The sequence below is a fragment of the Alligator sinensis genome, unplaced genomic scaffold (genome assembly GCF_000455745.1).
Source record: "Alligator sinensis unplaced genomic scaffold, ASM45574v1 scaffold388_2, whole genome shotgun sequence".
Lineage (NCBI taxonomy): Eukaryota > Metazoa > Chordata > Crocodylia > Alligatoridae > Alligator > Alligator sinensis.
Genome location: NW_005842102.1, coordinates 552181 through 579669, shown reverse-complemented (window position 1 = coordinate 579669; position 27489 = coordinate 552181). Strand labels below are relative to the sequence as shown.

General features: G+C 47.6%; 3 protein-coding genes across 8 annotated transcripts in view; 2 read left to right on the top strand and 1 right to left on the bottom strand.

The window, feature by feature from the left end:
- Positions 1-11549, top strand: part of KYAT1 (kynurenine aminotransferase 1) — a 13949-nt gene extending 2400 nt beyond the window's left edge. For 2 of the 3 annotated variants that reach the window (XM_014520292.2, XM_025204981.1), the window contains 12 exons: positions 2789-2847; positions 3067-3217; positions 3690-3839; positions 4339-4425; positions 5011-5139; positions 5849-5969; positions 6361-6437; positions 6793-6882; positions 7111-7297; positions 8098-8174; positions 8827-8913; positions 10332-11549. In XM_014520292.2, the coding sequence (XP_014375778.1) occupies positions 2789-2847; positions 3067-3217; positions 3690-3839; positions 4339-4425; positions 5011-5139; positions 5849-5969; positions 6361-6437; positions 6793-6882; positions 7111-7297; positions 8098-8174; positions 8827-8913; positions 10332-10400 (1284 nt within the window). In that variant the 3' untranslated portion in view covers positions 10401-11549. Of the gene's footprint in view, positions 1-1649; positions 1937-2788; positions 2848-3066; positions 3218-3689; positions 3840-4338; positions 4426-5010; positions 5140-5848; positions 5970-6360; positions 6438-6792; positions 6883-7110; positions 7298-8097; positions 8175-8826; positions 8914-10331 lie in introns of all 3 variants that reach the window. The other variant, XM_014520290.2, reaches the window with a different exon arrangement.
- A 103-nt stretch (positions 11550-11652) lies between these two features.
- On the top strand, positions 11653-21847 carry SPOUT1 (SPOUT domain containing methyltransferase 1). Of its 4 annotated transcripts, XM_025204982.1 has the most exons (13): positions 12632-12694; positions 12849-12961; positions 14352-14391; positions 14868-14984; positions 15674-15833; positions 16104-16193; positions 16621-16670; positions 17279-17409; positions 17909-17981; positions 18459-18557; positions 19118-19220; positions 20134-20281; positions 20736-21847. In XM_025204982.1, exons 4-13 carry the CDS (start codon positions 14930-14932, stop codon positions 20832-20834), a joined length of 1008 nt encoding a protein of 335 aa, XP_025060767.1. In that variant the 5' UTR covers positions 12632-12694; positions 12849-12961; positions 14352-14391; positions 14868-14929; the 3' UTR covers positions 20835-21847. The 4 variants fall into 4 exon arrangements, with proteins under 4 accessions (XP_006024397.1, XP_025060768.1, XP_025060767.1 ...); XM_006024335.3 differs by lacking the exon at positions 12849-12961 and having other exon boundaries at positions 11653-12694; XM_006024336.3 differs by lacking the exon at positions 12632-12694 and having other exon boundaries at positions 12706-12961.
- Positions 21848-22511: 664 nt separating this feature from the next.
- Positions 22512-27487, bottom strand: ENDOG (endonuclease G). Its single transcript, XM_006024334.3, has 3 exons — positions 27449-27487; positions 23667-23776; positions 22512-22939 (listed from the first exon to the last, which is right to left on the bottom strand). Exons 1-3 carry the CDS (start codon positions 27485-27487, stop codon positions 22654-22656), a joined length of 435 nt encoding a protein of 144 aa, XP_006024396.1. The 3' UTR covers positions 22512-22653.
- Between the last annotated feature and the right edge of the window lie 2 nt (positions 27488-27489).

Genomic DNA, 27489 nt, shown 5'->3' with positions numbered 1-27489 from the left:
GGGGAGAGGCTAGAGGCCGTCAGTAAGTGGTGCCCCGGAGTTTGCTAGGCTCCGGGGGTTCGGCAATTGGAGCCTCTATTGCCTTCTTAAGAAAGACACGCTGGGTTTGAAAGAACCCACAGTGCTTAGAGATCCATCTCTCTGTCTTTCTCTCCAACTTGGGCAGAAACCACCCAAGCCTTTTGTACGGCTAGCAAGCCAATAGCTAGCCGCCACGTGTGCCTAAATTAAGACTGGCCAATAATGTGGCTCAAATCTCAATACAAATGGCGGGAAAACTCCTTTGCAGCGTGCATCACTAAATGCAAAAATCAAGCAAGATGCAAAGAAGGCTACAGAACGGCGGGAAACACTTTTGTGCACGCGGGTTCTCCATAACAACAGAACACTCCGTCGTGCAAAAGAGCTCCAATTCGGCGGGAACATAATTTAGCGGTGCCGAAGCACACACAATTAAAAAATCCACAACTTTGGGTTGTGACATAGCCCAACTCCTGGCTGAAGCCTTCAGGAGATTTTAGGGCAAAGTAAGCCTGTAGCACAAAGTTCAGTTTTTCAGTACACTGGTAGCATTAGCAGTGGCAGAAGTAGCATTGTAGAAATTGTATCATAGCTGCAAACTCTTTTCCATCCAACTACCCTGTATTTTATAGTGTCTTTTTTTAAAGAAACAGCTAATCAGCACAAGAGCAGGCTGTCTAATTTGGAATAAAGGTTTCTGTGGATTCCCAAGAAGGTTGACCTTGTCAGAAATAATACTTGAGGTGTCTTTGCACCATCAAAGGATCTAGAGCACTTTACAAGTTAGGGGGATATTATTATCCCGGGAGGAAGGACAGAGGAGTGAAATCTCGTACTGAGGATTTCACAATGAGTCTGTCACAGAACCAGGAATAGAACCTGTCCTTTTGATTCCCATCTCTGTGCTTAAGCCATATAATCATCTCTTTTCCTCTGCCACCTCAGCTACAATTAAGGAGATACACTGTTCATTTTGGGAATGTGTGATGAAATGAATGGGATAAGTTATTGAACAGAGACCTATTCTCTCTTGATGAATTAAATTCAGAGGCCACCAGGTGAGCTGAGTAACTCCAAAGTTACATGGTGCTCAGCCATGGTAAAGTTACTGCCAAACCCAGAGAGCAGCTGTCTCTGTTCGGCAGCTATGGGGGGATGGCTGATCTAAGCTGGGCCTGAGAAAAGAGGAAGCAAGTGTAGTGAAAGGGTGAGATTTGTGTGATTTTTCCTTCCCAGTGGTTGGGGACAAGGACATCTTTACTGAGAATCGGATCCTCTTACTTCAAGACACCTCTTTCTTACTGACCACTGGTCACTTTGTTTCCTGGTGGAATGAAATGTTCTGAGTCTTGACCCAAGGGCAGTGCTGCCAAGAACTTTTTCTTGCAAATGAGTGCAAAAAACCAGAACGCTAGAGCCATTAATGTTTAGCCTTCAGCTTGCTTTTACTTGCAGGGTTCTCAGTTTCCTCTCCTTAGTCACTGCTCCTTGTATTCCCGGTAAAAACAGTGCAGGTTCCTTGTCTTGCCAGTTGTCACATCTGGGGAGCTTATTCACAGAGAACTAGGAAAAAGTGTGTGGGAGAAGTCCTAAGGTTTGGCCTCTTTCTAAACTATTTACTCTTGCAGAAGGGATACAGCAGCAGGCAAGTGTGTAGCACCCCTTGGTGCTGGACACTGGCAGCAGTGAAAGAGCTCAGGGTTCAGCACCATGCATTATGCAAGATGAATCATGAGCCCAGCCCTCCCCCACTCCTTCCAGAAGCAAAGAGATCCTGCCCAACGATTTACTTGTGAAATTAGTAGTGAGGAGCTGAAGCCACAGAAACGTCTTGGTGCCCCAGAGGGAAGTACAGGCACTTTGTGCCACTTATCAAATGATGGCACAGCTCACTGGAAATTGCAATGAGATGGAGGTAAGTGGAAATGTGTTCTCTGGCTGAGAGATTAGTGAGCATTTGTGAGGGGATAGGGAAGGGACTCGACATTTCCCTGGCTTCCTACCTAAAAAACAGTTCTCTGTGCAGTACCTTTAACATACAACCTTTCCTGACCACCCCCACTTCCACCTAAGCTCTCCTTATGTTATGTCTCCGATCTTCTCTTGCCCCATTTGTATCCGTGCAAATTGCTGTGGCAAAGATTTTCTTATCACTTTGGCCATCTCATCCTTCCCTCTGCATCCCTGGACTGGCTTCCCTTTTTGCATGAAATGTTAGTTACTTGTTTCTATTTTCAAGGCTTCTCATGGGCTTCCCTACGCTGTTGATGGTTTTACTCATGCTATGGAAATGCTGACTGGCCGCTAGTGCTAGTCTTCATCACTGCCTTTTTAACTTCTCAAACAAGTGTCTGTGTATCCTCCTTTGCTGTCTGTCATATTCCACCTAGACATTGCAAAACCATCTCATTGTCCTCCTTCAAAACCTTCCTGAAAACTCCCTTTTCATTGATACCTACAAAAACCTTCACACCAGTGGGGAAGATAGCAGGCTTAGACCACAGCCCATCTTGCTGACCAGGATCATCTCTTTGTCTGTTTCTCCGTATCCAGCTGTTGTCTTTTATCTTGTACTTAGGTTGTAAGTTAAGGACCTACCTTTTTGTTCTGTGTTTATACAGTGCCTAGCTCTCTTGGGTCCTGGTCCATTTTGGGGTTAGTGAAAGCATTTAACTATTTCTATCTTTATTCATTTCTCCATTTCTCTCTCCCTTTTCTTCCCTCCCCCCCTTCCTCCCTCCCTCCCTTCCTTCCTTCCTTCCTATAGGCAAAAATGTCAAGGCCAGTTCAAGCTCAGAGGCTGGAAGGACTGGACAAGAATGTCTGGTAAGTCTGCCTGACTGGCATTAGGTAACTCGAAACATAGCATGATCTGGAAGCCTGACATAAGATATGCACGCCAAGGAGATAATGCTAGTTCCACCCCTTGCATGCCTGGCAGAAATTACCTATTCTCTTTTATACAAAGAGATCTTAGTCAGAGGAGGGCTGTGCCTAGGCAGGCTGCCTGAATCCCTTTAATTCTCTGTGGTTTGCTCTCTGCAGGGTGGAGTTTGTGAAACTGGCTGCCACTTACCCAACTGTGAACCTTGGCCAGGGCTTCCCTGACTTCTCTCCGCCGGACTTCGTGAAGGAGGCATTTGTGAAGGCTGTCAGCGGAGAGAATGCCATGCTGCACCAGTACACCCGGGTCTTTGTGCGTGAGAGCATTCTCCTTCTACAGCAGTTGCTGCTCTCCCCACTAGCCTTTGAATCAGACAGCTCCTAAAGACCTCAGTTGTCCAGAGGAAGTAGAATAGATGCCCTGGCTGGGCAAGTGGAGTTGGGGAGTCCCTGAATCTTCTTTGAGAGGGAGGGGAGCCAAGAGGCTTCATGCTGAATGCTCTCTGTAAAAAAGAAAGCAGGGTAAAGTCCTCTAGAATTGAGCAGAAAGAATTGGGTTCAAACCCCTGCTGGATGTAGAGGACTAAGAACCTGGGCATCTGGCTTTCTAGGCAAGTGTCCTAACCACTCACCTATCAGGGCTATAGCAGAAGCATGTCTCTCCTTCTCCTCCATCTAATGTTCACTAGTCACAGGTTTTGCTACTTACATGCCTTTATGCATCCACAGCGTTGAAGAGGCCAATCCAGTTAGAGTTGTACAACTCACGCTCTCTCCCCCTACAGGGACACCCTGCTCTGGTGACCATCCTGGCCCGCTTTTTTGGGAAGCTCCTAGGTCAAGACATCGATCCTTTGACCAATGTAATGGTGACCGTTGGGGCATACGAGGCCCTGTTCTGTTGTTTCCAGGCTCTGGTCGATAGTGGAGATGAGGTAACAGAGGACTCTGGTTATACTACAACTGTCCTGGCATCTGCATGTAGTCCTGCTGCCGCACAGCAAGGTTGGGCATGAAAGGAGACGCTTTTGTTTAGTGACACAGGCCATCCTGTGGAAGGGCTGGTCTGCTTGTTAAGGGCTCTCTGATTCCCGGAGCAGGGTGCTCACAGCTAACCTTCTGCAGAGAAGGGGTTTTGCAAATCCCACTCCTCTTCAGCCATCCGCTGTTTTGGTTCCCGGTGAGAAAATGCATCGCCCCGTGGGCACCAGCCAACCTTCTAATTTCCAACAGTGCCAAAAGTTTTTTTCTGCCCATGTTAGTCATTTCTTCTTGCTAGTACCCAGCCACTTTGGGATTAAAGAGCTTAAGCTTAAACTAATGAATTTACATCTAGAAGTGACATCTCCTGCCCCCTGTATATCTCCCTGCATCCCATAGCAATGATAAGAGCGGGACTGTGAGATCCCTGACGCTGCCTCTTATCCTCTGCAGGTGATTATCATTGAACCCTACTTTGACTGCTATGAGCCGATGGTGAAGATGGCTGGGGGAACTCCAGTGTTCATACCACTGCGACCAGTAAGTGGGCATCAAAGCAAGTCATCGATTTTAAGGAGTTTATTCATCTTAGTAACAGCATGTGTAGACCAACCCACCCTGTGGAATCAGGCAGTCCAGGGGCTGGTTACCTTTCAGGCCTCCTGAAGTGGGATACTTTGTTACAAACTTTGTAACAGGAAAATTCTAATTTTTTGTCTTTTCATCCTGATTCAGGTTGATTTTTTTCCCCCTAAAATTCAAACATGAGAGGTCAACTCTCTTTTCCAGCCAGTCCTAACTAGGAACAAGGGCTCCATTCCTGACACTTCCACTGAATCGCTATACTACCTGGGCCTGGACACTGCAATACTTTGTGCCTCAATTTACCCATCTTTAAAATCAGGGCAAAGACATTGACTTACCTCAACAAGAGTGCGATTGGGTGGCTTAATTCATTCTGTTAGCAAAGTGCTTTGAGACACTCAAATAGAGATGTAGGAAATGAGCAATATATTGTTATAAAGACTCAGAGACACTCCTAGCCAGAGCACAGTGTAAGGTCGCCCCAATCTCCAGACATCATTTGTTTCTTAGACCATAACTCCCTCTCTCTGACCTCTCCAGAAAACTCCAGCACCTGGAAAACTCATGTCCAGTGGAGATTGGCAGCTGGACCCAGCAGAGCTGGCTTCCAAGTTTACCAGACGAACCAAGGCCATTGTCCTGAACTCACCCAACAACCCCTTGGGGAAGGTAATGCTGCGGTGGTTGTGAGAGGACTGAAAGTGCTGAACTGAAGAAACCAGTGCTGGTTGTCTCCCTAGAGCCTGCACTTGCATTGTGCCTCAGTCTTCTCCTGCCTGAAGCTCCTGAGAGGACTGGGTAGGCAGAGAAGTCAGGGGTGGCCCTGAGACGGTCTGCTGAGGGTCCCATTTCACAGAAGTCATATCACTCACCTTTGAACAAAGAGTAAGAAGGGGGGAGAAAAGTTGCGCCCCAAGGGACGACCCAGTGTTAGCACATTGCACTTGTTGCTATGGGGTGGGTTGGTTTAGAGCCTTATCTGTCATTTCCGAGAGACAGAGAGCATCTTCCAAGCTGACAGTCAGCTCCCTAGGTCTAGCAATGAGCATCTCATCTCAGAGTCAAAAGGGGAATCCCTGTCTATGGAATCTGGATGAGAGGACGTGCTGCGAGGGACAGCATGGTCCCTGTGGGCAGAGGGTGCTGCTGTAACTTGGAGGGGACAGTGTCACTCCTGATGGGAGAGATCATCCTGTGAGGCAGTTCCTGGCACCTCTCCGCCTGCTCCAAGGAGGGAGCAATGGGCCGACAGTCTGGAACTCACAGCCCTGCTTGAACTGAGCCTGGACACCCACCATGGGATGTGGAGACTCCTAGGATAGGCGCAGCAGAGGCCAAGGCAAGCTGGGCCTGAAAATCCCCCTCCTGCCTGGCATAGGTGTTCAGCAAGAAGGAGATGGAGATTATTGCAGACCTGTGTGTGAAACACGATGTCCTGTGCTTCAGTGATGAAGTGTATGAGTGGCTGGTCTATGATGGGAAGAAGCATATCCGGATTGGTAAGAGGAATGGCTTGCAGGTACCTGGGCCTCTGCACACTCTTGATCTAAATCTCCTTCCTAGAAAAAGAGCACTGTGCTGCTGTGCTTGGGGATGGGATAATAGTGACCAATCAAATGTATTTCACTCGCTTCCCCCGACAGCATTTGGGAATTAACTCAGTATTTAAGGGGAGCTAATAGAGCTCTGCCATGGTACCTCTTGCTCCCACTGCACTATTCCCTGAAAGTGCTTGGAGGCATTTGAATGAGAAGCCCTTTATAAATGTACAATGGCTGTACAAACTGCAGTGGCCCCAGGGGTCCCCTTGTGGCACTAATACGCTCATTGAACCTGTGATGTTGTTCACTGGAAGATCTTCCAGCTGCTCTTCTCTTGTTCCGTTGGCAGCCAGCTTGCCAGGAATGTGGGACCGGACCATAACCATTGGAAGTGCTGGAAAAACCTTCAGTGCCACAGGATGGAAGGTAACAGACTGAAATGGGGGAAGAATTCCCTCGCGGAAAACCTTTCTGCCTTTGCCCCCTGATTCACTTGATCCCTTGTGAGAGTCTGTGACTGAGGTTGAATGGAAATCAAATTTATGCTTCTTATTCCCCGAAACTGCTCTACCAGATGCTTTGTCCAGGCAGGTTGCATTGTAACATGGGGGATTCTGTCTCTGTGAGCGTGCCTTTAAAGCTGCGGGCTTGGAGGCCCCAATTGATGCTTTAGAGACTGATCTGGTCTTGTCTGGGATAGAGGGGGAAGTGGCAGGAGGTAAAGTGAGCAGGTGTAGGATGCCTATAAATCAGAAATGCTCTCTCCTCTTTGTGGTAACAGGTTGGCTGGATGTTTGGGCCTGATCATCTTGTCAAACACCTCCGAACTGTCCACCAGAACTGTGTGTATCACTGCCCAACAGCAGCTCAGGTGAGGGGAATGCTTCTGGGGAGGCTCTTGTGTCCATAGTCCCTCTGCCAAGTTCCAGGCCCAGCATAGTTTGACCCACCCCTTGTCCCCTGTGAATCTGGGAAAGAGCGAAAACTCTCATTCTTGGGTCTTTAGCAAACTGCGAGAATCTCTCTGTTCCTGTCAGAGAATGCTCTGAGCGTACGCAGGGGTGTTTTCCACTGGCTTTGAGTTCCTCTCTCCCTGCAGGAAGCAGTGGCTCAAGGGTTTCAAAGAGAGTTTGAGCACTATGGGAAGCCAGAGAGTTATTTTGTCCAGCTGCCTCAGGAGCTGCAGCAGAAGCGGGACCGGCTAGTTCAGAGCCTACTTGCTGTGGGCATGAAGCCCATCATCCCGGAGGGCACCTACTTCCTGATTGCAGACCTCTCTGACTTCAGTAAGTTTGGGGCTGTTGCACCTGCTCCTGTCCTTCCTACCGAAGGCTGCAGTTCACCACTGGGGCATTGGGTCCTGCAAAGTCTAGAAAAAAACAAAACCTAGTCTGTGGGTGCATCTACACATCTGCTGTAATGTACAGTAGCTTATTATATTGCTTATAAATGTGGTGCATATATAACTGTGCTAACACGCTAATGTGTGGTAGAATAAGCTACTGCATATTAAGTGTCACCTCAAAAGTGTGTGCTTGCTCTACTGCGTATTAGCGCAATCTAATGCGCATTTACTTAGTGCCTCACATTGGAGGTATTAAATTTAAAGTGCATGTAGATGCGCCCTGTGTTCCTCACTGTTCATTAGGAAGGGAAAGGAAAGGATGAAGCATGAATTTGGTATGTGAGTGAGTAAATGTAGTGCTTAGTGTAGTCCTGACTTAATAGCACTGTATTAAATTGAGTAGTGTGGGCAGATGCTGTGTCATCTCCCCCAAGCACCTACAAACTCACATAACTGTAGCCTATGATCAGTTGTAGAAGAGGGGCTGTCCTGGTCTGGGACTTCCTTTGAAACAAGACCAGCAAATGTGCTCTACTGCCCAGTAATAGAATGACATGGCCACGTGCATTTCCACCTGTGGCCTGAGGCAGTTTAAATTCAAGTCCTTAGAGAAGATGGATGCATGTACTCGCCCTCAAGAGCATCTGAGTTCCCACTGGCATTTGGCCTGGTTTGGAAATCTATCTACGACTCGTTTGTGCCACCATTTTCCTTGCCCACATTGCCGTGCATGTCTTGCAGAAGCTGAAGTGCCCAATCTCCCTGACTGCGAGGAACCCTACGATTCTCGGTTCATAAAGTGGATGATCAAGAATAAGGTACACACCTCTGTCCCTTCCCATGGTGCTTGTATTCTGAGTGGGTTTTGCCATTCTCTTTGCTCTACTTCAGTTCAAGGCTTGTGTTGGCAGTGGTGCATTGACTTGAAATAGTTGGTCTTGCTGTTGTAGAGCTCTGGGACTGCCTACCGTTGCTCCACCTTTTCTAATTTGCAACCTCTTCCCTGCCCTGTTGTCTACTAGAGTTCATCATTGCCTTCCCTTACATTAGCCAGATGTTCATATAACCACCTTCTGCCCAGCTGCCTCAGAAGTCAGGGACTGCTACCTTCTCTGTGATGGCTTCTCCAGGTGACAACCTTGTTGCATCCTGCTGCCAGCGTCACCCTCCCCATGCTGATAGTCCCTGTGACAACAGAGGCTTTCAGTACTGAGTCCCCCAAGGACATAAGAGAGATAGAGGAGGATCACATCAGGTTTGCCTGGCAACAATTGGCTTCTATTGAGCAGTTTATCACTAATCTTGAGATGAGCAAGCCACTAGAAGTGAGACTTACCTGGAATTTCTGTGAGCGCTGAACCTTGTGCAGATCTGTGGCTTCTGATGATCAGAGGTCATGTGAGATTCTGCAGAAGCTGAGAGGGGAGTAATGCAATGTTCTCATGTTCTCCTTCTCTGCTCCCTTTACAGGGCTTAGCTGCCATCCCCGTCTCTGCTTTCTACAGCACTGCACAGAAGAGGAATTTTGACCATTTAATTCGGTTCTGCTTTGTGAAGGTGAGGTGCCTGGGAGAGCCAGCCTCAGATAAGTGGGGTCAAGGTACTGACTGTTCCAGTGATGAGGTGAATGCCAGGCAGGGCCAGGCCAGGCTGCAGAGAGGTTCAAGAGTCCTGTCCTAGTTCCAGATGCCTGCATGCAAACCAAGCTGCACCCTTGTGCTGAAGGCTGTCCCCACTGAGCCCAATTGTAAGAAAGACACTTAGTCTTTCAGGCAAAGGCATCAGACATAACACTAATCACATCACCCCTTGTGTCCCGTTGGCAGTAGAATGGGGGCTTCCTTAACTGTGCTAGCTGATGAACCAGCTTGGGCAGACCTTGGGCTTTTTTGATGCCAGGATAGATGCTTGATTCATGGGCTTACAACACAGAACAGGTAAGTGGAACCACTGGTTTAAGATCTGGCAGGATGGGCTCAGTTCTTCAGGTTTCAGAGGCAGATGAAGTGAGATCAGTGCAGCACACTTTCACCTGAGATCCTGATCCGTGTTCTGTATGCTTGCAGTGTCTGTCTACACACCATTTCCCCAAGGCTCCCAGACCCACAACTTTCAAACATGTTCTGCCCACCCAATCCCACTTTCTAAGCACCAAACCTGGAAATGAGTCTGTGGAGCTAAGCTAAGGATGATTCCTGCCACCGCTCTTGAGATCTTGGTCCTGGCTTGCTCGAGAGTGGTGGTGGAGGTGTCCTCAGCACAACTTTGCATCCTCATTTGCAGGTTGGGCATATGTGGAGTGGGAGAAGATAAGGCAGTGGTTCTCAGCCTTTTTAGACTCAAGGCACCCTTTGTTAGACTCAAAAGTCCCCTTGGAAAATGCCAGCTGTTAGCTTTAACTTGTTTTTTTTGACTACAGAAAAACAATAGAGCAATTCTTCTGTTTCAAAGAATTCAGAAAGACCACGACAGGTCAGAATGTTTTTGACATCATGAATTCCTATTCAGAATCTCTGGTTTATCTTGTAAATCAAGGGAAGGTGCTTGCATACCTAATAGCGCTAATATTGCATAGCACCCTCAAAAGGATCTGACAGCACCCCAAGGTATTGCAACACCTTGGTTGAGAATGACTGGGATAGGAACTAGGGTAGCTTGAGAACAGTCCCCCTGGGAGCATCAAGGCAGCAGTGTAGATACTCCCACAGTCACTAGAGACATCCGACTGAACTTAAAAAGCATAGAGCTTTGCTCCTGTGCATTTGGCCAAAATGTCCTCTCTTGCTGCTTTGAGATTGCTGGGCCTGTGCACAGAAGTGGCTGCCCTTCCTGATCCCATGTGTGTAGCATTTGTGGTCTTGCAGAATAGAAGTAGGGGTTTGAATAGCGCATTCTGTTATTTTACTATGCAGTGTGGATAATTGAGGGTTTGGGCACTGGAGCCTGCTGGTACTGACTGATTGATGTTTGGTTAGGAGGAAGCTACGCTGAAGGCAGCAGAAGACATACTGCAGCAATGGAAGCTGAAGAAAACTGGTCCATGATCCCACTAGACAGAGTACAGGGCTTCTTTTCATTTTGCCGTGCTCTGTTGTGTCCTGCTCCTCTTATTGCAGCCAACGTGGTTACAGACTCTTGCCTGAGGTCTTGATTTTAGCTATTTACTGCATCCCTAGATTTCAGCCACTTCTCCTGTTTGCTCTGGCAAGATGGTTGTCAGCCCCTGGGCCTGGTTCAAAGCTTTATGTCACTGTAAATTGTTCCACTGCCCCCTGGGACTGGCAACCCTGCAGGTACACTGGAAATACTTTATAATTCCTATTTATAATCTATTTACCCTGGGATTCCTGCAGATAAAACAGATAGCACAAATAGCTGCCAGGTTATTGGTGAGGATCTTCTTTTCCCCACCTCTGAAGTCATCATGAGACAGGAGAGCTGGCTTAGACTTCTTGGGGGCACTTCCCCATGCTGTTACACTTGCGTGGCGCAGGCAGAGTCTCAGCAGAACCTAGGTTTCCCAGATGGCACTGAACAATATTACTGCAAGGCTGACTGGCTGAGCTCAGACATCCTAGGTCACTGGAGTCCTTAAACCCAGCACTTTTCCCATTGGTCCATTCTGTTCTACCATTTTGCATCTCTGAAGCAAATCACTGCGAACTGGACAACCAGCTGATCTAGAAAACTTGTCTTAGCAAGAAGTTTAATCTGAAACCCTGCCCATCTATCCTTCAAACTCCATCAACTGTACTTTATCAGCACCTAGCATTGCATTTCCCAAATAGCAGAACAAGTGCTTTGGACCTTCAAAAATGCTCAACATGAGATGCGGAGGCTAAGAAAGTAAGAGTGAGGGACTTGGCTTCCTTTTCTGTTGCCTAACAACATCTCCAGTGCTTTACCGAAATTCAGCTATGAGTTGCGTGGCTTTGAGGAGAGCAGCAGAGGGCTCTGGTTTCTGTACTTGTGTTTTTCATACACTCCCATTTGAGAAATGGATTATTTTTCACACAGCGTGGATTAGATTTTGATCATTCACCCTGTTGCGACATCTTAATTTAAATATGGGGGGGGCTAAGGTGAAAGTAAACACATGTAAATCAGCATCTTAAACCATGATAGAGCTGTACGTAACTGTAATGAGAAGCATTTGTACTACACATTTAAATGACTAAAATGGTCAAACAGAAGTAGGGGTTCGTCTACTTAATGCTTTTGGTGTTTGCTACAGTCCACCTTCAGCTGTAGCCAGCAGCAGGAGTTTCCTGTGGGTGCACCTGGGCTACGGTTAACATCTCTGAGATATACACAAGGGGCCAAGGGTAGAGCTATGTAAATGAAACTAAGAGGGAAAATCATCTTGCAGACTTGAGCCAGTGGATGCAGAGCTGGTTTTGGTTAGGGGGCCCAGACTAAAGAGTAAGTCCTGCGTTTCCCCACGCCCCCCATACACAAGTGCACAGCGCAGTGGGTCACTCCTGAGACTCCTGCCTACCTGGCCGTAAATCGTCTCTGGCTAAATGACAAAACAACATAAAGTACTTCTTACACCTTAGAGGGCACGTCTACACATTCATGAATGCGACTTAGCTGCTGCACATTTAGTTAGTACTTGCTTAATAAAGTACTAACTAAACTTGCAGTAACTAGAGGTACCGCACAGTAGTGCCGGCGCTTGGTTGTTTAGTGACGCTTAGCGCACATTAGCCCAACAACGCTGCGCGGCGGCTGTTAGCACGGGTTGTAACCGCCACGCGACTGCGCGGTGTTATTGGGCTAATGCGCAGGAAGTGTCTCGTGTGTTTCAAAACATGGAGACTGTCATGAGTGGAAAGGGAAGGTCCTTAGAAACATCCTGGGAAGGTTCAGGGGGAGCCTGCCTGCAGCAGGAGCTTGCCCCTGAGGAGCCCCTTCCAGTCCTCTTTTCCTATGTATTACCAAGAATGGTTGGTACTGCATTTAAAATATAGCTCCCTTGCTGTTGCTGACCTCTTGCATCTCCCCCCCACACCCCAAAGCCCCCCGCACTACGGATGGCGCGTATACACCCAGTCCCGTCAAGAGATTGGTGCCTGGGCTCAGCTCCGCTGCCGCTGAGGTTCAAGCAGGACTTCCCTGCTAGAGCGAAGCCCCACAGTTTTGCGTCTCCCATCCAGCCCCGGAACTAGCCAGCCCCTGCTTAGTTTCAGAGGCGGCACGGAGCCCCTAGCTTCGCCGCTTGGGGCGTGATGACGTGTGTTTTCTTCCACCAATCAGCTGCCAGCGAACAGCAGGGCGGAAGCGCAGCAGCAGCAAGATGGCGGAAGCTCCCGGCAAGCGGGCGCGGGGCGCGGAGGTGAGCACGTGGGTTGGTGCCGGCGGGCCTGGAGCGAGGGGCCCGGGCGCTGTCCAGCCTGGGACCCTCCCCCCGGTCGGCAGGGCTGGAGGCTGCAAGGGGGAGAGGGCAGTGCGGGAACAGCCTGGTCAGACCCAGCCCCGCTCCCTTCCAGCCTCCGCGCCCTGCCGGCCCGTGACACCGGCCCGCTTCTTGCGTCCAAGGCATCGCGGGCCGTGGCCCAGCAAGAACTAGAAGCCTCGCTTAGGACCGGAGGCCGCTCAGCAAGTAACTAATGTCTTGAGACAAAGGAAAAGGAAAACGGGGATGGGAGCGATGGTCCGAGGTCCAGAATGATCGCTCCAAGGGGGGGGACACCGCGCAGAGCGCATTGGACGGTGCCCGCTGGCTCTCGGACACGTCCATGGAGCCAGTGGACGCTGCCGTGTGAAACTGCCAGGAGACGTGAATGGAGCAGGGACAGGAGAACGGCCCTGGGGGCCCTGTGTGTGACACGGGCCTTTTCATAAGTCGTTCTGGAACATGGGCCAAAGCCCACCAAGTAGAGCTATAAACCCCCCTGAGGAGGGGTCACATTGCTGACCCTTTGGGACAAATAAAAGACAAAACGGATGGGAGCGAGGTCATGGGTTAATAACGAGTGCTCCAAGGGGGGCACCGAGCAGAGCATGCTGGGTAGCACCCACTAGCCCTGAAATGAGTCCAAGGAAGGAGCCAGTGGACGGTGCCCAGAGATGTGAATGGACCAGGGACAGGAAAGCAGCCCTGCAGTCCCCAAGTGTCCTCTGGGTGACACAGGCCTACGTGCTTAAAGGGGTTGTGGGCAAAAAACCTACCAAGTGAACCTATAAAACTTCCTCAGAAAGGGAGGCTACTGGAAAAGTGGCAACTGATTTCCGGGAACAAATGATAACAAAACAGGGATGGCAATGAACGTCAAAGGTTCAAAATAAGTGCACCAAGGGAGGACGCTGAGCAGAGCACACTGGGCAGTGCCCACTGGCCCTCAAACGAGTCCAAAGAGCCAGTGGACACTGCCCAGTGATACTCTGCCTGGACACATGAACGGATCAAGGACAGGAAAACAGTCCTGCAGTCCCAGGGTCTTCTGTATGACACAGACTTATTTGTCCACATTTAAAAACACACGGGCTCAGCCCACCAAGTCTCTCATTGGCCTCCCTTAGGCGGGGAGGCTACAGGAAAGGGAAAGAAGAAAACAGAGTTCTTGGGACAAATAATGAAAAAAAAAAGGAGGGGAGTGCAGGTCAGAGACTCAAAAGGCATGTGCCAAGTGGGGACATCAAGCAGGAGCACACAGGACAGTGCCCACTGGCCCTCAAATGAGCCCAAGGAGCCAGCAGAGACTGCCAGTGATACTCTGCCTGGAGACATGAAAAGACCAGGGACAGGAAAACAGCCCCTCAGTCCCAGGGGTCTTCTCTGTGATGCAGGAGACTGGGCAAGATGGACCCATAGTCTGTCCCAGTAAATGACAGGTCTTATGTTCTTACTCACCTGGGTATTTCTCAGTGCCTGGCTCATTCAAATTGCTCTGCCTTGGGAGGAGTGTATTGATACATTTGCAACATGAGTGCCCCGCTGATCCTCACTAGCCAGCTGATAGAATGGACATGGTTTACCCTTTCTGTTTTAGGGGGAAGAGAAGATCGACTGGCGAAAACGGAGACAAGAAAGTAAGGACCTTCTCATACATCCTATTACAGAGCTTTGAGCAGTTCTAGAAAGAAACTAAAAGCATGCCAAGGAGCTATAGGCAGGCTGTTACTGGAATTGAGCACCCCTTTTATTTCGAAGTCATGGATTCAAAGCCAAAGTAGGCCAGGTGGCAATAAGAAGGTGCTATTCAAGGAGTATTGTATGTAAAGTGGCTCATGCCCGGTTTGTTAATAGAGATGTTTTCTCTTTACAAAAAACTGAATGAAGAAGCTAGCCTTCCCACTGCCTCAGCAAAGCAAAACTAGTCCCTTTATGTTACTGGTGATAACTGCTATTCCCTCTGTTCCTGGTGTAGTGTAATACATCTTTTTCTTCCCTGGCCCTTCCCTCATGCCATCACCCAATTCTGTCTAGTCTCCCTAAAATATGAGGTTGAGAATTTACTTAAGTTCTGGTGATAGCATTGTTTAAATTCTTGATTGTTCTCTTTTAGAAAAGTCTGAAAAGAAAAAATGGAAGGAAATCAAGTTGTTGAACAGACTGGAAAAGCAAAGAATGCAGAAGCTAATGGTGAAACAAAAAGAGGAGGAAAAGCCTAAAGAAGACAAAGGTAATGCCTAATCAGAGGAGGGCTCTGTAAGAGAAACCGGTGTTTGTGGAGCAGATAATTATACCAGCTGTATAGGCACAAATAACTATCTCAAGCAGCAACCTTCTAGCTTTGTTGCCTGAACTTGTTAATCACCTGGCAGGTGAAATACATCCTTACAGCTCTGCTCCACCTTGCAGAAGTGGTCAGTAAAGAGACCAACAAAATTCTGCTGGAGATGGTTTTCTTTGTACTTGCCTGCAATGTATCATAATTCCTCCTCTTGTCTTAACCTCTCACCATCCTTGCCTGTAATGAAGTCCTTAGTATTTGTGCAGGAAGAATGTTGCCGATCTTCTCATTTTTAACCAGCCGGACTGAGCCATTGCATCCTCCTTTAGATATTTCCCACAGAGGGTCTCTTAAGCAATTTTCCCATTTGTGTGAGAAGCAGGGTCCTTTAAAGATGTTTGGACTCCTGCCATTGGCTTTAACAAGTGTGTTGCCCTTAGCCTGCAAAGGGCACCATCTCAAAGAGCTTGGTATCCAGGCAACACTTTAAATTCTTATTAGGATTCAAGTTGCATTGTACAAACGTAGAGCAGCCTCTACACCAATGAGGTTAAAATCTCAACAGCAGAAAGGGCTGAATATAATGCAAATGGGAGCAAAGCTTCGTGGAAAGCTCTGAGCCTTCTTTGTTTCTCTAGGACGTCACTACACCATTAGTGTAGCTTTGCCAGGCTCTATACTGAACAATGCACAGTCCCCGGCATTACGGACATACCTGGCTGGGCAAATTGCCCGGGCCTGTACCATCTTCCGCGTGGATGAGATTGTGGTGTTTGATGAGGAAGAAGAAGGCTCAAGGTAAGGGTGATTCCACCTTATTCCTTGAGTTTTTCTTTGTGTTTCCTGTTTCTTTGTGCAGTTCTCAAATGGAGGGTTGGTTGTTTGCTTTGGTCAGAACTGAGCTGGTAATGAGGGCAAGGCAAGGCTTTCTCTCTCAAGTTGCTCTTTTTCTGACTGTATACTTGCGAATTCTCCAGGTACCAATGAGACAGCGTCTCATGTGGGTCTTGACTCCATGAGCTGTGTAGAGGCCTGGTTGGGTCACAGAACGTGTCCATTCTCTTTCAGGAGTGTGGAGGGGGAGTTTCATGGAATTGGGAAGAAAGGACAGGCTTGCGTGCAGCTGGCTCGGATTCTGCAGTACTTGGAATGTCCTCAGTAAGTTCAGCGTAATGGCTTCACACATCATACACACTGCTAAAGCACTTGGACAGTTATTAATGTGACAGCATGAGAGCTGGCAACAGGAGATGTTGGCGACTAGAAAAATACGACCTGAAAGTTAGTGAAGTGCCCAGTTATTCAGTTTTCTCCTGTATTGTGCTACCATATTTGGAGGTGCAGGTTCCATTCTAGTCTGCCTGTTATGCTCCCAAGTATGAGTCAAAGTCCCGTGTTAATGCACAGAAGAATACACCGTGGAAAGGGGGACAGAGGGCACAAGGAAGTCCTAGTGTCTGACACCAGCATTCATTGACCATCCTCAAGTGTGGCCAGAGCTGGGGCAACTGTGGGTTTTATTTGGAATTCAGACTGGGACTCCTTAGAAATGATACTGTTAAGACTCAAGTCTTTCTTTTCACAGATACCTGAGAAAATCTTTTTTTCCAAAACACCAGGATCTGCAGTTTGCAGGTGAGGCTTTGATGTCCTCCCTTACCCCTTTCTGTTCCCATCCTGAAGCTACAGGCCTCCCTGTCCCAGATTAATGAGTCCATTTTATACTCCCAGCCCTTCATGAACTACTTTCTTAGCCAAGCAGCCTGTTTTCATTCCAGCATGTGCTTCCCATAACTAGGGACCTACCTAAATTGAAGTTCTGTGGCTTTTGCAGAAACCATGACAAACAGCGTTGTCCATGATCACTGGGAAATCTGGCATTGGCTGCAATTTCCCACAAAATCAACCGAAAAAACCCCAGCAGTAGTGATGTAGACTGAGTGAAGGTGCCCTCTGCCAATCAGCGGCAAGGGACAGGGCCGCCACAAAATGCCTGTGAAATCAGGTCTGCATGCCGCGAGTGGGCTGCAAAAGACCTTTCCTGTGCAAGAGAGCAAACATCATCACAGCTGTGATGCTCTATTTCACTTCTGGGCACTGGGCCAGTCCAGGTTTCCATCAGTATGAGGCAGCAAGGGGTTTGCCCAGGGAGGGGAAGCCTGCTGACAATCTGTCTCAACAGCTCTGCTTTCAGTCCTTCAGCAAATTCCCTCCCATGCACACATTCTTGTGTACTGTTGCAGGGCTCCTGAACCCCTTGGACAGCCCCCATCACCTGCGGATAGATGAAGAATCAGAATACCGGGAAGGGGTGGTGGTAGACCAGCCCACCAAGCCAGGCAAAGGCTCCTTTGTGGACTGTGGAATGCGGAAGGTATGCCCCGCAGGCCCCTCGGGATAAATTCTCCGTTCGCTTTGCAGTCACTCCTTCCAAGGTCTAGGCTCGCAATGGGTTAATGAGGGGTTATGGCAAGAGCCACAACTTGCCACTGCTGGCTTTATGAACCCCGTCTTCTCTGGCCTCTGCTCTTATAGCACCCCCTGCTGGATGTTGGTAGAAACGCCAGCTCCTTTGAGCTTCCTGCAAAAGAGCAAACACCTTCATTGACCGTTTGCCCAAACTACCGTTTCCTCTGTTGTCCAGCTCCGTGAACTGGAAATTCATCATTATCCACTGCAACTGTTTTAACCCTCTCTGACCCAGATTGTATCTGGGTGATTTGCTGCTACATAAAATGAGTATCTGTCTGCACACATGCTGCACTGGGCTGGAGTGTGCCTTGCCAAAATGTGATCTTTCTTTGCCTGTTACCTTTCTGTGGCTGGCTATCCTGGTATTTAACACTTTGTGCTGTGGTTGTCTGTTATTCTAGCGGGTGCAGATAGACAAACAGCTTGAACCAGGCCTTCGAGTCACTGTTCAACTAGATCAGCACCACAGTCCAGGTAATCTGTTGTCCCCCTGCCCCAGACAGGTTGACTAGGTCACACTACCCCTGCAATCTGCAGCATAACTTCAGTCCTGCAGAATTTTTTCTTGGCCCTGGACTACTTCTGCCTTGAAAAACTGTCTGATGTGAGTCACTAGCTGTCTTTTCCTTTGTTAAAGCAACAGATAGAATAAACCTTCCTCCAGATTTGTGGCCCTGGCACTCAGCTTCAGTTACTCATCTACTGTGTATTGGTACTTAAAAGAAACGGTATCCTCATCTGTTTAAGACATGAACAGTGCTGAACACACCAAGTCTCCTCTAGGCATTTGTTAATAAATGTGAAGGGTGCTGCTTGTTTGTTTATTGCGTTATTGCCTCAACTTTTCCCTGCCCCCTGTAAAAGTGCTAGAGTGGGACACATGGGGTTCCCAACTGACTTCCAGTAGTGTCTAGAAGATTACAGAAGATAACGCACTTGTATCTCTTTCAGATTGCAAGACAAGGAAAGGCACAGTTGTGTCCTCGCACCATCCAAGGACTGTGTCTGGCCTATACTGGGGTTACAGTGTCCGGTTAGCCTCCTGCCTAAGTGAGTACTTGGCCTGTGCTCTCTGTCACCCTCTGTTCTGGCTGGGTCAGGAGCACCAGATTCCCTTCACCTAGTCCTGAAGCAGCAAGGCCTTTAGTGCCCCAGTTTCTCATGGATCCTGAGAACTCCTATTCCACTTGGTCAGTGAGAGCTTTCTAGAGCAGACATCACCTCCCAAAATGTAAAGAACCCTGGGCTAGGCTTCAAAAAGACAAGGTTTGAAAGCTGACATAATGTAATCATTGAATCCAGACAGATCCAGACATCCCTCCTGCTCACTAACTAATGACAGTTCTGGGGCTTGCTCTGCTTTTTTGGGGGAGGACACTGAGGTGGTGGAGCTGGGAGCCTTTCTTTTGATGGACTATTGATCTATTGATGGGGGGGCAAGAGATGAGTCTTTTACACTAGATACTAAAGTAGAATGATTGTTAGACTATCAGGGACAGCAACACAGTTCTCACTGCTCTGCAGTGTGGTAAGTACTGGGCTCTGTTTAAAACCACCCAGAATGGAGCATTTAGCATGTAGTTTCATTTTTCATAATGCTTCTTTCCCAGGTGCTGTCTTTGCTGAATGTCCTTTCAAAGAAGGCTATGACCTCTCTGTTGGAACTTCAGAGAAAGGGACCTGTGTGGACCAAGCAGTTCTCCCCTCCTTCAGGTAACTGGAGCAGCTCCCTTACACTAAATGAGCTCCAAGCAGTGAGGAACCAAAGGTTTCTCTCTTGCCAGAGCCAAACTACATCCTGGTCCCTTCTGCGGGATGGATCCTCTAATCCAAGTTTTTCAGCATTGATGATTGGACAGTTTTGCCATATGCCACTGTGGGGCAGTTAGGGCTGTTTTTTGCACTTGCCTGGGTGGCAAGTTTTGGTCCCATACCAGTCTTTTATTCCCTTTCTCTACCTGAATTAGTCATGGTGTTTGTGACTGGTCCAGAAAATCTGCATGAAGCAAGGATATTTTGTATTGTCTTTTATTGGATCAACTGTACAGCTGGGAGAGATGTTAGTAAAACTTTCAAGCACAAAGTACACTTCCTTAGGTCTGGGAAAAAAGCAGTTACAGACTAAGCTACATGCCAGTCAGCAAATTATAGTGGTTTAACACCACTGCATTAATGTAAATGATCATTTAAACTGGGAAGTGGAGGAAGTGGACAGTAAACTGATAGTGAACAGGTTATCAAACATAATTGCAGACCAACTAAGGAGCAGTCACTGCAGATAAACTTTTATGAATGGTATCATTTAAAGGGGAAGAAGACTGCTACTTCCTGTAGAACAAAATGAGGTTGGCAGAGGGGACCATAAAACCACGGTCTGAGTTTGGTTTCTAGTAAATCTTACTGGGAGCACTTGCTACCTACATAACTTTTTCCTGAATTATTCAGATGCATGGTGTGTTGATCTTGGTGTAAACCAGCTCCTTTTTACCATGCCATTTGTGCTAAAATGCAGCAAATTGCCTTTTTATTAAATTGCAGCAAGGGGAGATGTCTTGGGCAAACCTGGAGCTTCCTCTGACTTGATACTGCTGGTAAGAGCCTGTCTTAGTTGTCTGCTGTCTTCCAGACATGCCCTGATAGTATTTGGAGGTCTACAAGGCTTGGAAGTGGGTGTGGATGCCGACCCAAACCTGGAGGTCAATGACCCAAGTGTCCTGTTTGACTTTTACTTGAACACCTGTCCTAGCCAGGGCAGCCGCACCATCAGGACTGAGGTGAGGTGCTTTGATAAATAGCATAGCTATCATTTTACACCTGGGTAGCAGCACCTTCTCACTTGGTTATGGATCAAGTGATCAGTGCCTAGTCATAAAAGTAGTACTGCCAATATGTGCATTCTCTCCTTTTAAAAGTGCTTTAAAAGCTCTGAGTGCAGCATTAATGAAGAATCTAAAATGTTATTTTTGTTGCTGCATCACATAGGAGCCCTCACTGTGGACCAGACCCCACTGTGCTAGGAACAAACTGCCTCTCCCCATGAGAGCTTTTCCACTAGGCTAGGCAATGGTAGTATTTCTGTATCTATTGGCAGGGTTTTATACGCTTTGCAGGGGGAACTGTAATCCTTAAACCAATAGCCACTACTTTTGCGTGTATTAATGATTCAGGCTGAAGTTCTGCTCTTGCACTGAGCAGTGATTCTAACTTAGTCTCTGGTTTTGCCTCTAGGAAGCCATACTGATCTCTCTATCTACACTGAGACCCCAGATAGACGAGGCTGTGAAGAAGCCACTGGCTCCTGAAGGAAAGCAAGCTGGTGATTTATGAAATGAGAACCTGCCTCCTCATACTGCTTGTGTCTTGGAGATGGACTGCTGCTCATTTAATTTATTCTAAGGAGTAGAAGCTGGGAGCTATAGGTAGTTTCCAGATTGTTCGAGACTAACAAAAGTACAACATAAATAAAAGCTACATCTTTACTGAGTGACTGTCTCACACCAGAAGCAAGAAATATAACTTTAAAGTTGCTGGAGCCATCAAAAGCCTGAGCTCTTGAGCCTAGGCCATGCTGATAAGTGGAGCTGGCTGGCACTTGAACAGGGGAACTCCACTGGTGAATCACTAAGCAGCAAAAATGTTTTGGGACATGTGGAAAAATAAAACTCTATGAAACTCTGCACTGGACTGAAGAGCCGGGGTAGTACCCACAGGGTCTGTGTACTGAAATTAGTGACTCCCATTGATCTGTCAGAGCTGTGTTTCTTAAGCACCTCTAGAGACTATGCATCTTGTTTTTAAAGGCATTACACGTCTTTTGAAAGAGTAACACCTAGGAAGGGCATCTAACGCCTCCTGTCACTGATGGCTATCTTCCAAGTGGCTGAGTTCTTGTAAAGCAGAACTGTAACTTAACTCTTTGCACTCACCTCTCCATACTTAGATCAATATGTCAGTTTAAACTTCTAGAGATCTAGGCAATGCAAAGACGTGCCCAGGTATCTGTAGTAGTAGATATGACTGCTTTAGGCGACAAGTCCTCAGTAGTGCTACAATGCAGGGGGGAAAAAGAGAGCTAATCCCTCTAACAACATAGCTAACTGCTGCACATAGCTGAAGAGAGTTGTTCAAGGCTGTCCACACTTACAGTTGGGGCCATGGTACTGCCTGTGGGTACATCCCACTTTGTTATAGCAAAAATGCTCCTTTTATGCTCTTTACAGATATTTTCTGGCTCCCTTAAAAGGGATGTGAGGAGCCATTCAGCAATTAGAAAAGCCTTAAAGGAGCTGTTCAGGGTAAAATCTAATCCTTATTGCAGAAGTCTGCTATTAGAAGGCAATGCTTTTATGCCAGAAGCTTTCTGATATCCCCCACCACCAAGAGCTGGGACACGGTACAGTTGCTTCAAGATGTAAGAGCATCATCTTTCCTGGTGGCAATTGGCTCCATAGCTTTGAAACAATGAGCCTTAGATAACCTAGTTATGACAAGGGCAGGTTGAGTTTACTAAACCTGTAGCCTTAACATAGCAAAGACAGCAGACAGCAAGACAGTTGGAAAAAAAACACCCCTATCCACAATTATTTGGAAACGTAATGCCCAAAGTAAAACATATTTTGTAGTTTAAAAGCTTTATGCACAACACCTGGAAGTGGATGAACCAGCCACATGAAAAAAAAAAATCAAAAATTGGACAAAAATCAAATCAATGCCAGGTAACGAATGGCTCCTTGAACATCTCACATTTAAATACCAGAGCTCAGCAGGACTATTTCTCACTACCATCGTCTTTTGAGAGTCAGTAGTTGGAGGGTTTTGCAGGCAGGTTGTTTACGTGCTTCCATAGAGCCACGTATCTGGGTGTTTGGCAGATTTTGCCCTGCAGTTTTACTGGAAATGCTCCAGGAGCCATTTCTAAGGGCCAGGCACACACAGATGCTAATCTTCAGCATTTTAATTTTGCTGGAACCTGGAAACAGCAGATCAGTTATTCTGGGCCACTGGTGAGTTTCTAGTACCATTTTAATACCTGGGAAGGGGGAATAAATTTGAATTCATACAGACACCTGCTAGTTACATTAAATCCTTTCCAGTAGTACCTCAGACAAACAGCAGACAGTGGTTCACAGCAGATTCACAGGTGCCTTCAGCTCTTGCTTCCGGCTGTAATGGTTTTTAAAGTACTTGTTCTTTTCAAGATGTTTGGTACAAACAACAGCCCTGATGCCCGCTCAATGCTCTCGACAGGAACCAGAAAACGTTCAAGTGGGATCTTCTCATCCACAGGACTGTTGGGCATCACATAGGAGCGCAGCTCTATCTCCCCGCTGGGCTTCTCTAAGATGAGCACTTTGAAGAAGTGAGTAGGGACTGCCACATGGTTCTTTCCAATCACCTGGTACTTGACATACATCTTCCCATCCGCTTCCATCCTACACAGAGAGATGTTCTGTCATTGATACCACTTACCTAGTGCCCATGTCCACAGATCCCTTCTTCAAGTATTCTAGTTCCTTGTAGTTGAGATCACACCTTGCATGGACTGGAGGACAGGACATGCAGGGCTCTGTGATAGTGGTCTGTGTTGCTACTCTAAAACTTCCATTTAACTGAACCTCTTCAAGAGATTGCTGTTGCTGGATGAGGAATCTACAGGCACTTGCTTTTCATGACTACGCAAGGTTGGAAAGGCAGCCCATGCAGGAGGACACAAGCGGCAAGGGAAAAGCTAATATTGCCTCTACTTGTGCAAGATGACTGGGCTATGAAAAATGATGCAAGATGAGGAAGAAATGTAGCCTAAGCAAAGTGGAGAAAGTAAGAGGGGAAGGAATGTAAATCAAAGAGGAGTTTGGTCAAGAGGCTGACGGTTCCTCTGTGTGACATCCACCTATATTTATCGTGATTTAATCCTTTAGAGGACAACTAAATGGAATGATGGACAAGTTGATACGACTCATAAGGGTACTGGCCTACAATATCATTCTACCCTTGAAAAGCATGGGAGGAGAGTAAAAATATTGAAGAGGACTCCCTACAAACACTATATCTACCCTCTTGCATAGAAGCACGGTTAAAGTCTTATCTAAATGTCAATGTTATCTTGATATCCCTGATGATCGAAGTTTTAAAGTTGGTTTCAGTTGGTCTGATACTTACTTGGGCAGGAAGAGAGGGCCAGTGCAGACATACACATTCTTGTTGTACTTGGTTAAACTCCGGCAATATTTTTCCAGGTTATTCCAGGCATTTTGGTTCAAATGAGGATCCTGGAAACAAAGCATGATGGATTCTTGATTGTGGTAAAACACCCTGAAATCTTTGTTTTATTCTACCATTCCTATGTTCTCAGCTTTCCCTATACGTTTGTACATAGCACTTTTCATCAGTAGGTGTTTTAGTGCATTACAAAGGCATTATCTGCATTTTCCAGATGGGATGACAGAGACAGAGATAGGTGAAGGGACTTGCCCGAGGTCACCCGGCAGAGTCAGCCGCAGAACCATGACCAGAACCTGTAAGTTTTAAGGATTCTACTCACATGTTCACCTTTGTTCATAAAAACCTAGGGCTGGAAAGGGACCCCCCCCAGACCAGAGGCCAGTCTCCTGCCACTGCAGATCATGAAATGCATTAAATCCAAAAGGGCCACAGCAATGTCCCACAGCTCACCACCCCCTTGCATCATATAATCAAGCTTCCCTACTTAGTGTAACGTCCCACTTGAATTAAGCAAAGCACACGAGTGTTTTTACAGGACCATGGGCTTAGTCTGCTAGTAAACTGAACTGGCACTCAAATTACTTTGCTAAAGAGTAGTGATTTTCAGCCAGGATCCCCCCAGCTCCTTTGAAGGGTGCTGCAGGATGTCAGGAGATCAACAGATAATCTAAATAGATAAACACAGGCTCAGGCTTGTCCCTGCAGAAACAATCTTCTATCTCCATTGGCCAGCCCCTCTGCAAAATAAAAATGGGGGTGCCACTCAATTCAAACAAGTTATGAAGGGAGCCTCACATCTCAAAAAAACTTGAGAACCACCGGCTTTGAGGATTCTCTCTTTTTGCAGAGGCAGTTTGGTCAGTCCTCTGCTCCTTAACCAGTCTGGGACTCAGAAGAACTACTCTCTGCTGTGACACAGGCTTTCCTATGGTTGGGGAACCAGAGCTGCAGAGAAATAGAGTAAAAAATACTTCCTTGCCAATGTAGGTGACTGGTAGGGGGGCCCCTGAGATTGGCCCCCAAAAGTGCTAGGGGGCCTGCTTTGCTGAGGAGCCTGGCAGCATGTTGTGGGGGGCACTAAGCCACAACATGTGGGGCTGGGCCCCTCTGGCCCCCGAGAGAGCTTTTGGCCCACCCCCGGGCCTGCCTACAAATTGTGCCCCTCCAGACTCAGGAGGCACCAGTCACCCATGCTTGCCACGAAGGAGCGTGACAGCAAACCCACTGAAGACTGCACACACTTAAGGTGTAGGAGGATTGCAGGGCTACAGCCATATAATTATATGACTATGGCTGTACCAGGATAACAATATAATTATGCTGCTTTGGTTCTGCCTGTAAATTACCTGGTGTACGCATGTCCCCGGGCACTACAGTGATAGGACTACAGAAGTACAATAGAGGCGTTTGGTTGTTGGCTTGTTTTACACGCAGGCCTAGAACAGGTATCTGCTCCCTGCAGGCACAGATCATACAGGTCTTTCATATGAGGAAGCTTTGCTGTTCAGGACCTTGTGTGGGCCTGCTCTATCCACACATTGTCACCAGTGTCTGAAATCCTAATGCATCTCTCTGATATCATTCTGACCCTTTGCAATTCCTTAATTATAACCTCTCTGTCCTATTTTTTAAGTGGGTGGGTCATAGACTGTTAAGACTAGATGGGACTGTTCTGATCGTTTCATCTGAGGGCCCGTGTTAAACAGGCCCCAGAACTTTAGGGCAGTGGTTTTCAACCCGGGGTCTGCAGACTGGCTTAGGGGTTCATGACTGTAGTCAATCAAAAGTATGCAAATACCCACACTTACAATTCAAAGGGGTCCACACCTTCATTCAAAATTTCCAAAGGGGTCTGCACCTCCGTTTAAAAATTTTGTAGGGGTCCACACATGAAAAAAGGTGAAAACCACTGAACTAGGGTATTACGCCCTAGTTCAGACTTAAGTCTCTCCCACTGCAACAAACTTAATTGTGTGTAGAGGCATCATCTGGTAATTTACAGCAAAATGTGGGCTTCAGACTGAGTAGTATTAATAGAAATATTAGAGCAAAAAGGTATCAGCCACTGCCCTGAAGTGTTTGCAGCCAAGCGCTGCAGCAAAGCACTAACATATGAGAACCAGAAAGTTGAAGCGACTTGGTTTCACTGTCCAGGCTGCATAAGTGCAGTTTGGCCGTGCAGATTTCTTCTGGGTCGGGGGTTGGTAATAACAAAATGTGGTTTTAATACAGATCATGGCTGTGCAAGCAATCAAAATGCTTTACACACATGTTGGAGAATGAAGCTGTCATTTTGGGGCAGCAGGACCAGAGGTAACCATCACTTTGGTGGTTACAGACCAGCTTGTTTCTTGGGGGTCCCTATGATGGAGTTTACCCAAAGGCAGTCAGGGAAGTTAGCAAAAAAATATGGTGGGACAAATGCTGAGACCTCCTTTCACAGTTAGGGCAGCAGCTAGCTGCCAGGACCCCAGGGCTTCTCCAGCATCTGATTATGGGGTAGCTTTTACTGCTGGCAGGGTGGGATCTTGGCAGGAGAGGAAGGACACGGTTAGGATAACCTCCCCCCAGCAACTAATGTTTTGAAGGATACCATGATTTTTAAGCCTCATGATTTGCAAGGGTGGGGGGATCTAGTTCAGTGGTTCTCAACCTTTTTTGTACCAGGACCCATTTGTAAATGTCAATGGCCAGTCCCGACCCAGTGCCCCTCACTCCTGACCCGCTGTCCCCAATCACCTCAGTATGCGGGGCACGGGGTGGGTGTGTGGGGCATGGGCGGCCCCAAGCAGCCCTTGCAGGCTGGAGCTCTGCTAGCCTACAAGGGAAAAGCCAGATTCACACATTTTTCTCCTTTAAAGGAAAATCCATTTTTGAAGTTTGTTGATCCCTTTTTAAAGTTTGTTTGTGACCCTTTCATATGCTCTTGAGACCCACTTTTGGGTCCCAACTCACCGGCTGAGAAATGCTGCTCTAAAAGGCCTCTACTACACATTACCTATATTGCTCACTTCCCTGGTGAACAGCACAATACACTGAGAGTAGTCATATGTGCAAACTAAGATGAGCCACAGATGCATTAACTGGTTAATCATCCAATACATTTAAACCATGCAAAGGAGTGATCACCTGATAAACCTGACTATCCAGCTACCAGAGCCAACCTGCTATAAAGTTAGTGTTTGAAAATATAAAGTAACAACTCTACCCCTGGTTTGTATCCAGCTGGGAGGCTATCAGGCTCCAGCCACACCTGGCATACATGGTACAATTCATTGCTGAATCCCACTATTTTAGGCCAGCCACACGTGCCAAGAAAGATGGGCCACAAATGCAAAGCAGCGATCGCAGGATGAACTGGTTCATCGTGCATTACATTTAGACGGGCCACGCATGCAAAGGAAAGGTGCCCCGCTAGAAGCGACTCTCCAGCTACCAGAGCCAGCCTGCTCTAAAGTTAGTGTTTGAAGACACTAAGTAACATCTCTGCCGCTGGTTTTACCAGCTGGAATCCGACCCGGAGCTGGGCCCCAGCAGGCCGCTGCACGGACACGACCCATGTCGGCAGCCGCGCGTGCTAGGCGACGACACCCAGCAAGAGCCGCGGGCTGCAAAGTTGGAGCGCAGCAGCAGCAGCTCCGGGGCTGGCGTGTGCGCCGCCCAGCCGGCCGCGCAAGGCGGGCTAGGGCTACCCGTGGGGCGGGCGGTTCCGCGCGGACCTGGGGCGCCACGTTGCTGAGGTAGAAGGTGTCCTCCATGG

What these genes read in the sequence shown, in the direction of transcription:
- SPOUT1 (XM_006024335.3), top strand. Translation starts at nt 12,656, where the DNA reads ATGGCGGAAGCTCCCGGCAAGCGGGCGCGGGGCGCGGAG. An exon ending in AGCGGGCGCGGGGCGCGGAG is followed by an intron (nt 12,695 to 14,351) that starts GTGAGCACGTGG and finishes TTTCTGTTTTAG; the next exon opens with GGGGAAGAGAAGATCGACTG. An exon ending in GAGGAAGAAGAAGGCTCAAG is followed by an intron (nt 15,834 to 16,103) that starts GTAAGGGTGATT and finishes ATTCTCTTTCAG; the next exon opens with GAGTGTGGAGGGGGAGTTTC.
- ENDOG (XM_006024334.3), bottom strand. Translation starts at nt 27,487, where the DNA reads ATGGAGGACACCTTCTACCTCAGCAACGTGGCGCCCCAG. An exon ending in TCAGCAACGTGGCGCCCCAG is followed by an intron (nt 23,777 to 27,448) that starts GTCCGCGCGGAA and finishes CTTTGTTTCCAG; the next exon opens with GATCCTCATTTGAACCAAAA. An exon ending in GGCCCTCTCTTCCTGCCCAA is followed by an intron (nt 22,940 to 23,666) that starts GTAAGTATCAGA and finishes CTCTCTGTGTAG; the next exon opens with GATGGAAGCGGATGGGAAGA.